Consider the following 11,487-nt stretch of genomic DNA (forward strand, 5'->3'; position numbering starts at 1 on the left):
CATCGAGAGTACCATTCATTACTTTGTAAGATTTCCTGATATAGCCACTGGCAGTGATATACTAGTAGATTAGTAGAGAACTAAGTAATTTCTTATTGGCTCTAGCCGACAAGGTTGCGGTCAGCAGTTAGGCTAAACCACTTTAGCAGAGTCTGGTGGTGAGTCAGCAGCTTCCAAGCTTGTACAAACAACGTGACGTGATTCTTCTGATGAACTGAACCACTTCTTCCCTTCAGGGATTCTGTGGACTTATACATAAACATGGGTGATGAATCTGAATTAGATTTATCGCAAAACTTTCCACAAGTCTCTAAACCAGAAGACAGGTCAGCCGACGATTTCCATGTGCCAGATATCAACTTCCTTAATTTGCCACTAGAGGAGAATGCTGCCTTCGACTGGGATGCACTCAACGCGGAGCTGCTTGGCGCTTCTTCAAACCCGAACTACGAACAGTGGTCACAATGGTTAGCTTCTGACCCATCTGAACAAACCGAGATGCCATCTCGTTTTCCTATCCAAGGTGACCCAACTGTTCCATCGCCGGAAACCCAAATAAACAAGACCGGTACCACTGCAGCTATTGATCAACTCCAAGAATTATATAACCCCGTGCCTATGCGTCCAGGACTTACTGATGTAACCCAATTTCTGGATGGTGCTTATTGTCCACCGCATCCCTGTAGCTATTGTCGTAAGCACCGGTTGCAGTGCCTGATTATCCGGACCACTCCAGCGAATCCGAACCCAATCACCTCGTGTTCGAGCTGCGTGGCTTTATTCCGCGAATGCAGTCTAGCAATAGGAGAGAAACGCCAACCTTCCGGGTTTGAGACCCTCGTTCCAGCAATCGGTCATCTCCATGGCCTCCGGGAGCTGAGCGAGGATGTTGCTTTTGCGAACCAGATGACGATCCCGGAGCAAGAGAGCGAGCTCGACGCTTCTATGTTAGATCACTCGAGAGGCAAAATTGAGCCGAAAGACTCCAAGCAATTTGTCAGAAAAGGAGCCAGAGTCTTACGGTCATGGTTCCTTCAGAATCAGGAGTGTCCCTATCCTTCCGAGGACCAAAAATCGCAGCTTGCCCGTGAGACAGGCTTCTCCAAGAAACGAATCTCGACATGGTTTGCCAATGCCCGTCGACGCCAGAAACAGAAGATGGAATTCTCCGGCCGTCCTCAAATCAACCGAGCTGGTTCCCCAATGCCCACTAGCCAGTGGACAGCGATGACACCCTTGGAGCGATGGCAGGCATCTCCTCCAGAAGATGATCCAGTGCCTGAAGCAGCGATTAGGGATGCCATCGCGTCTTCTACAGCAGACTCAAGCTGGAGTGGTTTGGCCTCTGAAACCAACCGTCTCCCAACCGGATCACCATCGCTGAACTTCGACTCGGCATCATCTTCCCTTTTCGACTCCTCAATCTCAGGATTCGGGAGCAGACATTCAGAAGCATCATCCGACAGTATATCCACAGCATGGAGTCATCAATCTCCCAACGACGGCGCCCTGTCATTCCCCATCAAACCACCCCGACGGCACAAACGCCGATCCTCACACGCTGCTGAGGAATATCGATACCAGTGCACATTCTGTCCACAATGCTTCAAGAAGAAGAACGATTGGACCCGGCACGAGACAAGTGTCCACCTCTCCTTGGAGTCATGGATCTGCACACCGAACCTCGCAGACCTAGAATTGACCGAACCAAACCAGGCCGTGTGTAAATTCTGCTCTTTATCATGGCCTTCCCAAGCCCATTTAGAGGAACATGACTTCCGCGCTTGTGCAGAGAAGCCAATAGAACAGCGGTCATTCACTCGAAAAGACCATCTATGGCAGCACCTACGCAAGTTCCATAGCTGTACCAAGGTCCCAATCCCAGATCTTGATGCCTGGCGCTTGAAAAGAGGTGATATACGAAGTCGTTGTGGATTCTGTGGTCTGGAACTCAGTAATTGGGCGTTAAGAACCAATCATCTAGCAGGGCATTTCAAAGAGGGCGTCCGGATGGAACGGTGGGAAGGTGACTGGGGCCTAGAGGCAGAAATATCGAGTGTCTTGAGAAATGCGGTGTTACCGGGAAAGCGTGACCAAGGAACGTGCATGTAAAAATAGAGGGAAGGGCCAAAGGATGGTGTGCTATACCACTGAGCCCGTTTCCTAGGAAATCCAACAGTGTGGTGAGGTACGCATATATCATTATCTCAGCTATCTGATCGACGCCATAAAGTACATACGTTTAGATGTGGTGCCTAACTCCGTTAGTACAAATGGTGCGAAATATGCAAATAACAGAGCAGATGGCAACAGAAAGGGAGCAGGTCCATTCGGTGGGAGTATAAATAACATGTTCCTGGTATGTTCTCAACAAATCTAAGTGCGTTATGTGGTATTTTATATATTAGGATATACTAGTTTCTCAAGAGAAATCGTGTTCGCTCGTAAACCACATAAGACAACGACATATACCGTTGACATCTACGCCCACACCAACTTTTTGATGTCATAAACCAAATGCTCAAAGATACCTGTCCGTTTCTTAGCATCATCTAAGGAAATAATATCCGATGCTTCGATTATGGATGGAGCTTCTTCTTTTTGGTCATTTGGATCTGGTCGCTGAACTTCGCCGGTCTTCATAGCTCGCTCTATTTCCTCGCAGATAGTCCGCACCCAGTCTGTTTCGCTGACTGTTATGCTGCTCTTCTTTGTTTGTGTCACAGAGTTGGAGAGGGGAAGAGCTTTGAATGCAATAAATCGGGTCATCGAGCGGGGTGTACCCTTGAACCAGGAGTATACGTCCCATTCATTGCTGGAGGGAGCGTTGCTGTCAAGCGTCTTGGTATCCACGTTACTTTGTAATGAGCGGGTGTTGACACGAAGAGCGTTTGCATCGCCCTCACGGTACTCGATAACAAGGCCAACGTTACCATGTTGGTCAGTCTGCGTGTCGGTCAGAATGGAAGTGATGTATGTGCCGTAGTTGATTCGTGTTACGGAGCGCAGATCAATTCGTTCGAATGACAACACTTTATCGATGTTCCAATCGAACCGGCAGCTGTAGATGGCGGCATCTGTGAGTAAGAGAACAGCTTCCTCGAACGGTAAGGTTCTCAGAGTATTAGGTTGTCGCGGAGTTAGCATCGTCCAGCCACCCAGAAACTCCTCCGACTGTTCGCTGATCACAATCCTGCAGCTCGTATCTATAGCATTCTGGCGGAGTTTTTGAACCGATATTCCTGGATCAGCTGTCTGCATTTCCGTTGCAAATTCTGTAAACACCTGCGTGGAAACATTTCCTAGCATGTAGTCGATACACGCTTGTGAGAAATAGTCGTTGACAATGTTATTGAAGTATCGTGTTAGCGTCAGTCCCAGGTCGTTCAATGCACCTCGATAGTCCCGTTTCCTAGTCCGAGTATAATCACCTTTCAGAGCTGCTGTTGAGGAATACTGCTTGGAGATGGCATCGCCGTTATCTGCCCAAAGGGTATTGAACCATTGCGTCGATGAGTCGCCGCCAAGGTCGATATTTAGGCTTTCCTGCTTCAGCTCCCGCTCTAGGGCCCATTGGCCAAAGGCGCATTGCGCGACTCCCGTACGATCTAGGCAGTCCATGCAGTTGGTGCGGACGATGCCTGTTTGTCCCCGCACAACAGTATTGTTTTGTACAACTGTGTCGCTGTATTCGTTCAAGGTGCTCTCCAAGCTATTTACAAGTCGACTGACATTCTCAAATTTCATTCCGCGGCACTCATTGTGGAAATCAAACCACTCTAAGCCAAGCTGTGTCCCATCAATCCCTCCTGACTGGTTCATAGCTTGCGCATATTTTTCATACTGCTCCCCCAGCTTCTTTTCGCCCGCGTACTTGTCAATGAGTGAAACTGCTTGGATTTTGCCGTACTTTCGACTCAAGTTCCGAAAATGTCTATCAAAGGCAAACTGATTCGTTTCTGGCGAGTGATGTAGCACGGGAACGGGCTTGAAAGCATAGGGTGACTGAGAGAAGTATAGCGGAATGGATCCACGCACTTGAAGATGGGAGTAGACATTGCGTGAAGGATCCCAGTCAGGGTCCGAGAGTATCTGTTCAGTCTCGACACTGTTGGCGGTGTTTCCTTCATCATCAACACCACGGCGCAAATATCGGAGGCCAGGTCGTTTGACCGACCGCCGAGAAATCAAGGTAAGGAGGAATTTTCGTTTATCAACACCCGGGGCTTGCGTTTGATGTGTTTCATCTACGATAAGCCCCTCCGAGCTCTTTTGAGGATTATTCGGTCCTGTCGGTCGATGGTCTTCTGTAGTCGCCACGGTGAATTCCCGCTGGCCGACAAAACCCTGCATCAGCGGCAACACGAAACCATGGGCATCGACTGTGATAAATGGCTCCATGAGATGTCTATTCCAGAAGTACTGCACTCTAAGGTCAGCTGAGGGCGATCAGACATAAAGACATGTTTTCGACTTACCAATTCGTCCACTACCTTGTGTAGTGGCAGATGGCCATTGTTGAATGCCAAATTTTGCCCGCCAATATGTCTAGTGAGGTCATAGTCATACGCAAAGAAGAAATTATTCGAGGTAAAAAGCAATTTCGTGTAACGAAGTAATTTCGGCAACAATTCAATCATCGGATCAGTTGACGACAGCTGCCCTGCGCTCTGCCGTAGCGAAACGTCGACTTCTGACGCAGTTGCTTCCGCATTTTCCTTGTTCACGTTTGTGCCCACAGAATGTGCCGCCTTTTGATCGGCACCTGTAGGCGTGTTCGTAGGTTCCTGACCAACTGTACCAAACCCTGGTAATCCAAGGGTCTTCCTCGACAACCAATTCGCCGCAAAGCGTCCAAAACGTGCCCTCTTTCCGATCACATCTTCAGCAATACTGCTGACACTATGACCTCTAACATGAGAAGCCTCTCGGACCGGGGATGAGGGGACGGTGCCAACATCGAGATCCTCACCATCAGTCTCTACATCGGATATACTCTCCTCTGAAGCCGTCTCATCTTGCCCACCTTCACCTTGCAAGAGTTGTTCTTTTGCCTGGGAAATTGCGCGGCTAGCATCTTCCTGTGACGAGGTTGGAATGATGGCAACATTGGTAATAGTGTAAACAGGCTTTCCTTGGATTTGCGCAACTTGTTGGCGTTGAGTTATAGAAATGAGAAAGGAGTATGACGCAACGGTCAGAAGACCTTTGGTACCGTTCGGTTAACAACATAGAATCCGGTAGGACAGAAACAGCAAGCAATATGGGATAACGGGAGGCTATGAGGGTCAAAAGCCTACTCACCAACAAGGCCAAAAGCCTCCAACCCTGAATCACGCTCATCTTGGTCCGCGGCGTAGGTTGGTATGAATGAGACCTTGCTGGTCTTATAGTCAATCCGTATCGAGGAGGGTTCGCCGGTACCATTATGTCGCAGGCCATTCCCGTGAAACTGAAGAATAAGTCCATCGACGGCAGCGATGATACCCAGTTTTCGCAACAAGGCTGGCATGTCGCCGGTTATCGGTTTCGCGGAGGCGGAGAATCGCGCTAGCTTCGGGAATTGTGCAGGATAGGAGGCAATTTATTAAATCCAGCGCAATCTTTCTTTCCTCTAGCCTGCATTATTCAATGAAACTAATGGCCCATACCGTCGTTCGCAAGAAACCCTCTGCAAGGCAAAAGTATGTCATGGGAATAAAATAATGGAGGCTATGTAAGGTATATAGCTTAGCTTGGACAAGGACAGCTGATCTCCACTCGCTGACTTCATCAGCTCAGGTACCCCACGTTCCCCTCAATATTTATTTTAGTTGTTTTTTCTCTCTTCTTCATTTCTTTTTTTTTTTTTTTTTTTTTTTAAAAAAAAAAAAATTGTTGATCCTCTTCACAAGATGACTACCAACAAATTATTCCCAATTGAGTCAATGCACAACATCTATCTCAAAATCTGACAACGATGCGTATATACAAATTTGTTTGTCGCAGACAACTGTTGCTCTTCTGACCCCAGTCAAGGAGTTGGCCAGAAAAGCAAGGCGTGAGGGGGAATAAAGATGAATAGAAGAAACCAAAGGAAAAAAATGTATAGAAAACTTGTCCAATTCAGTTCAAATGACTCATGAGCATCCCTAGTTCCTCAGCCTGGTATATTTTCTTGCGCTTCAAGAGAAGTAAAAGTACAATGCAGCCATAAAACAAGATTCTTGGGTCGAACGGTGGCAATAGCAACGCATGACCGAGTGGGGGAAAAGCAAAAGAGAGAAAGGAAAAACGTAACAGCAGTATCCTTGTCGTAAATAAAAACCAGCAGATCAAATGAAGACGAGAGGTCGAGAGAGACCGTCATACTATCGCTCATCATGCTTGTTGGGTTGATGAGAGGTGCGTTCTAGGTCGTCGCTTCTTTTATTTTTATACGTGGGGCCTGGCTCTCCGTCACTTTCTTCAGTTAACTCTGACAGCCCATAGGCTTGGTTCTCCACATCATAAGCGTGAATGAGGCCTTCACGGTCTCCATTGCCATTCAGGAAGGCAAGGCTTGACGAACTTCGACGGTGGGGCTCGTTGCTCCGACGGGACTGCATAGACCGGCGGGTTTGGAAGCTTGCAATTCCATCAGTTGGCACACCTTCATCATCTAGCTTGGAGTTCAGCATCTGCCGCCCATCCGGGTCATGTCGGGAGAGGTTCAACAGATATACGCCGGAGAAGATGATGAGAAACCCGCAGAGCAACGAAATCGTGTTGACAGCGTCAGTGGTGTTGAAGCCCTTGAAAAGGATGAAGGAAGCGCATAATGTGGCCGTTGTAAACGTCACATAATAAAGGGGATTGACTCTAGAAGGGGGATTTGTCAGCTGCGGTTGCGTAATGGCGCCAGCCTACTTACATCGAGGTAGAAAACTGGTTCAACGCCTTGTTGAAATAGTTCATCTGGGTGAGGATACAGAAAGCCGTAACGATCAGGAAAACGTAGGTTGATGCGTGCGTAAATTGGTTGTTGCCACCAAGGGTAAGCTTCAAGGCAATGCCAAAGGCCTTAACGGACATAACGGAGACGGAACCGACGGTGGAACAGATCGAGATAAAGATGAGGGGATTCTTTTTGCCGTAGACCGGCGCAACTCGGTAGATCATGACGCTAGAGAAAATTGCGACAGCAAGACAATAGAGAAGAAATCCTGTTGTAAATCGATGTTAGTTGTGCGCCGCGTGTTATTGGGACTGTACGTACCAGGTTGGAGGGCATAGTGCAAAATTTCTTCGATTGTCTCGACGGGCTTGTCCGGAGGCGCGTGAAGCACAATTACCACGGAGCCGAGCAGACACAAAGCGCAGCCCATTTTACCCAATGTGCCCAATTTCTCGTTGAGAAAATAGGAACCGAGGACCGCACTTCACCTTTCATCAGCAAGTCGCACAGAAAACACTAGACCAGAGGACAACTCCTACCCTATTAAAACACTCAATGCGCCCAAAGGGGTAACAAGGATCGCAGGCGCAAAAGCGTAGGCTGCGAAGTTCGCGACTTCTCCAATAGCCACTACCGATCGCTGTCAGCTCCAAATCCCTTTTGTATATCTCTCTTTCGGTAGGCAACAGCCGGAGTGTTCGTACGTGTGATAACACCACCCCACCAAATCGGACTTTTCAAATATGAGAATCCTTCTCCCTCGAATCCATGTTGTTCGGAGGCCTGTGTTAACCCCTGCACGCAATTGATTAGTTTCGAATCTCGAACCGAGGAAAGTATAGGCGGGCGGAGAGGAGGGACGAGTGGAAAGCGTGAACGAAAGCGAACGGACCTTTTTGGTAATAACAAAACTTGTGCCTAAGCATATGGTCAATTCTGGTCTTCGCATGAGTCCCCAAGAAGAATACATACCTATTGCCATCGTTGATAGGATGGCCAAAATTAGGCCTATGTACCTGTACACAACAGAAAGACCGGTCAGAACACCATGGTCATGAGGCCCCTAGAATCAAACAATCAAGGGCATAACAGATACTGCATACTTATCGGAGAGCATATTGACGTATCGTAGGAGCTAAAGGCTCCCCCTGTTGTATGTACTCCAATGCTAGCAGTCGCCTTGGGAAATAGAATCGAAAGCGAAAATAGGGAAGCGGAATTGGGTCGTTGTTGGCTCTCGGTCGACTAGCCAAGCATCCGGGGCGCACCAGCAATGAACGTCTCTATGCAGGAAGATGAAGAATTAACAGCAACACTGCAATAACTCCAGCGTAAGAAAAGAATAGAGGTGGTTTCCCACAAGTTATTTGAGTGTCTGTTGGATCTAGTGACTTTCTGAAGAGTCGTTGGTCGAGAACTCCTGCGATTGAAAGAGAGCTTACTTGTCGGCCTTCCCTGATCGGTTCTAGAGGCTGGCCTGAGGTTGGCTTGGCTGCCTGCGCTCGTGCGGTGGGGGGAATTTTTCCCTTCCCAGCAGACGGAACCGGACTGTTTTTGGACGCGTAAGTGGTTGGAGGCGATGAATAAAAAGCCCACAGTCTGCTTTGGAGAGGAGCTGAAAAAATAATAATATTACAAGCGTCGAAAAATGGGATCTGTGATTCCCTTAGCCTTGCTCTCTCGGAACATTGAAATCTAGTATACAGCCCAGAGAGTCACCAGTGCAGAGAATCGAATTCAATACAAGGACTCAATTCTACCCAATTAGTAGTTACCTATCCGCGCCACCATACTAAGAATAGAGTGCCAACCTTGCGTACTACTATGGAGTAGGATATTGTTGCGATTATCATTGACTAAGATGGATACCTATACTAAGTACAGAAGTGGTTTTACTGTACGGAGTATAACATCATAAAAACGACTCCGTGCTAAATGTCCGCATCGATGTACTATATGCACTGTATGCATGCCCACTGTTAGGTTGTAGTGCCCTCTTACGGCGTGGATAGGGTAAACCATCATGGGCTGGAATGGTCATACCCAACCTAGGTTCCGTAATGAAGGGCATAGGTGGCCACAACCCGCCACCCAATCACTAGCCAGCACCCCAACGCGCAAGCCCCTTGGTGCTCCTTGTTGAACCGTTCCTGTGTGTCTGATCGGCGTTTCACATCTTGGGGAATCTCATATGTTGTCTAAGAATGATTAATTAATTAATTTGGCAATCTGTTTCCCGGCGCTACTCCGTACAGTGGTTACTGTTACCAGTCCCTGGCAGAAAGTTGGTTACCAGTATATTACACAAGATACTGTTTAACTGACAGGTTACTGCAAGTATCATGTGATATGATATGTTACCCTTGTTAACTTTTTTATCCTCTTTTCTTGTTCTTCTGTTCACCGTTGAAAATCCCTGTCATCATAAGAGCCTGGCACGAGGGCCTAATTAAACTGCCGAGGTATCCACTCCCAGCCCCTCTGGAGATTAGCTACGTATTCCAGACTTCCAGTATCAGAAATTCATGAATAATACAATATAGCCTCCCACTACCTCCTTCCAGAATTCTATCACCAACAACCCCTCACCTGAGAGGCCGTCCAGGCTATGAGATGCTTTAACGCTATGCATTGTCCCTAGACTACTGTAACCTAAAATCAATCTGCTCGGATGGCAGGCTCCCTATTCGCACACGGAGACACGTGACTTGCGGTTGACCAAGTAGTAGGCATAGCCGTCCCCTTCAAGAAAAACCCTTGCATCGTACATCGAATTCCAAGTTGGTTGAATAGGAGGTTAGAATACGGAGTACGGGAAGAGGTATTACGGACAGGCTATAGCAGTCAATCAACATTGGTACCTAGCATTATTTCTTTACTCCGTACGGCTGCCCGGTACACCCCGTCGTACAAACTCCCTTCGCAAATGTCCATTCACCTTATTCAGTCTCAAATCCCGAACCCTTCCGTGCATACAAAGATAGCGACTGCGAAATACTCAGAAGAAACGCCGTAGATCAAAACGAAAACTTAAGATATCATTGTGCACCCCTGGAGAGGCAAGGGCCCGAAGGGTGAATAACCCACGGTGCCGGTGCTGAACTGCTATCTGGGTATAGCGCTTTTGGTATGAGAAAACCTTACACGCCGTATAACGCCGAAATGTCAAGCGGTATCACTTGAGCCAGAAGTCACAATTAATGCAACAAAAAGGGGTTGAGATGTAAGGAAGGCAGAGTTCAAGTAATCTCAAGTCGAAATAATGTGTACAAACCTAAACTTACGAGTCGTATTCGCATGGCGAGAAGGTTGAAGGTATACGTTAAGAGTATCCCTCGAGAGAATGACGGAGTTATGAGGGTGATACATACCTGGTTCAGTGAAGTGTTTCTCAAACTCGGCGCGCCGGATAGATTTTGTTAGTAGTTAGGTCATAGTTACTAGTTGACCCTAACGGAAACAATACTGTAATCAGTATGAACCGAAAGGTGCAGTGGCTGGTTAGGCGAATCCAACAACAGCCCACATAGCCCAGAATAGAGGTCTAGACTAGGGGAAGCGAGAAACGAGTAACGTTGGAGATCATGATGACTTGGAACGTTTAGCGTCCGGAGTAGGACTCTCGGCTAGCTCGAACTCGTCTTCCGGCTCGCGGTGTCGTTTAGTAGATGCTAGACCGGGCGAATTCATGCCAGGTCCCTCAGTAACACCGAGCTCTTCTGCGATTCCCAGGTCCAGATAGTCTTCCTCGTCGTCGTCAAAGGGCAACTCTTCGGTTTCCTGGTTGGCATGATTTGATGTGATGTGCCCGGTTATATCATTAAATTCCTCAGGCAGCTCTGCACCCTCGATATCATTGTCCGCAATCGCCGAAGCTTGAGTAGGACTATTCAAGATGTCCTCTGAGATGACTAACGGGTCATCTGCCAGGTCGGGATTGGGTTGAACATTGTTTCCTGACAGATCTGAGCCAATGTTATCCACTTTAGGCAAAGCATCACTCTTATCGCCCTGCAATGTCTCTTCGGTTTCATCGTCTTGATATTGAGTCACAGCGCCCTTGGCCTTGGATTTATTGTCTTCATCAAGTTCTTGCGGAGATTCCTCCCGAAGCTCTTCTGTGGTTGACTCAGCTGCCTGGTGATCATGTCTATGATCAGAAGCATCGCCCTCAGCCTCCTCAGAACCGTCATTGTGATTGGTATTGATCGGAATGTTTCCCTCTTCGGGGTAACCTTCGTCGTTGGTGCTTCCCAGTGCATATTGTTCTTCATGGATATCGTGGGCTTGGTGATCATCATGTAGAACATCCGTAGAGCCGTCAGGATCTGGTTGCTCCTCTGTTAGATCAGTTGCCGACAAATTAGTAATAGTAGCAGTCGATTCTGTATGCTGCTCCTCCCCAGAGTCATACGATTCTTCATTTAGTGACTGGGGATCGTGAAGCTCAGGGTTCTCAAGTCCTGGCTGAGTGGGAGCCTTAGTCTCACCATCACCGCCGGTCTCTTCAGTAATACCACCCGATGTATCAGCACCTGCATCATCATCACTTTCGGGATTTTGTCCATCCG

At 47.8% G+C, this 11,487-nt stretch overlaps 3 protein-coding genes across 3 annotated transcripts; 1 reads left to right on the forward strand and 2 right to left on the reverse strand.

The window, feature by feature from the left end:
• Window positions 1-90: 90 nt before the first annotated feature.
• BDV38DRAFT_127062 (homeobox domain-containing protein) lies at window positions 91-2,297 on the forward strand. The gene has a single exon (XM_032051233.1). It carries the CDS (start codon window positions 262-264, stop codon window positions 2,110-2,112), a length of 1,851 nt encoding a protein of 616 aa, XP_031918659.1. The 5' UTR covers window positions 91-261; the 3' UTR covers window positions 2,113-2,297.
• BDV38DRAFT_127071 (PH domain-containing protein) lies at window positions 2,297-5,719 on the reverse strand. The gene is made up of 3 exons (XM_032051234.1): window positions 5,305-5,719; window positions 4,479-5,206; window positions 2,297-4,422 (listed from the first exon to the last, which is right to left on the reverse strand). The coding sequence occupies exons 1-3, from the start codon at window positions 5,510-5,512 to the stop codon at window positions 2,482-2,484; spliced, it is 2,877 nt and encodes a 958-aa protein (XP_031918660.1). The 5' UTR covers window positions 5,513-5,719; the 3' UTR covers window positions 2,297-2,481.
• A 130-nt stretch (window positions 5,720-5,849) lies between these two features.
• On the reverse strand, window positions 5,850-8,733 carry BDV38DRAFT_235251 (DUF803 domain membrane protein). Its single transcript, XM_032053319.1, has 8 exons — window positions 8,020-8,733; window positions 7,889-7,932; window positions 7,809-7,834; window positions 7,621-7,711; window positions 7,456-7,546; window positions 7,238-7,398; window positions 6,893-7,184; window positions 5,850-6,840 (listed from the first exon to the last, which is right to left on the reverse strand). Exons 1-8 carry the CDS (start codon window positions 8,031-8,033, stop codon window positions 6,351-6,353), a joined length of 1,209 nt encoding a protein of 402 aa, XP_031918661.1. The 5' UTR covers window positions 8,034-8,733; the 3' UTR covers window positions 5,850-6,350.
• Between the last annotated feature and the right edge of the window lie 2,754 nt (window positions 8,734-11,487).

The sequence above is a fragment of the Aspergillus pseudotamarii genome (genome assembly GCF_009193445.1).
Source record: "Aspergillus pseudotamarii strain CBS 117625 unplaced genomic scaffold BDV38scaffold_4, whole genome shotgun sequence".
NCBI lineage: Eukaryota > Fungi > Ascomycota > Eurotiomycetes > Eurotiales > Aspergillaceae > Aspergillus > Aspergillus pseudotamarii.

Excerpts from the sequence above, each read along its gene's own strand:
- BDV38DRAFT_127062 (XM_032051233.1), top strand. The coding sequence starts at position 262 with ATGGGTGATGAATCTGAATTAGATTTATCGCAAAACTTTCCACAAGTC.
- BDV38DRAFT_127071 (XM_032051234.1), bottom strand. The coding sequence starts at position 5,512 with ATGCCAGCCTTGTTGCGAAAACTGGGTATCATCGCTGCCGTCGATGGA. Across the intron at positions 5,207-5,304 it reads GGAGGCTTTTGGCCTTGTTG|GTCTTCTGACCGTTGCGTCA; the intron begins GTGAGTAGGCTT and ends ACGGTACCAAAG. Across the intron at positions 4,423-4,478 it reads ACAAGGTAGTGGACGAATTG|TACTTCTGGAATAGACATCT; the intron begins GTAAGTCGAAAA and ends CTTAGAGTGCAG.
- BDV38DRAFT_235251 (XM_032053319.1), bottom strand. Across the intron at positions 7,712-7,808 it reads GTTTTGTTATTACCAAAAAG|GGGTTAACACAGGCCTCCGA; the intron begins GTCCGTTCGCTT and ends AATTGCGTGCAG. Across the intron at positions 7,185-7,237 it reads GCACTATGCCCTCCAACCTG|GATTTCTTCTCTATTGTCTT; the intron begins GTACGTACAGTC and ends GATTTACAACAG.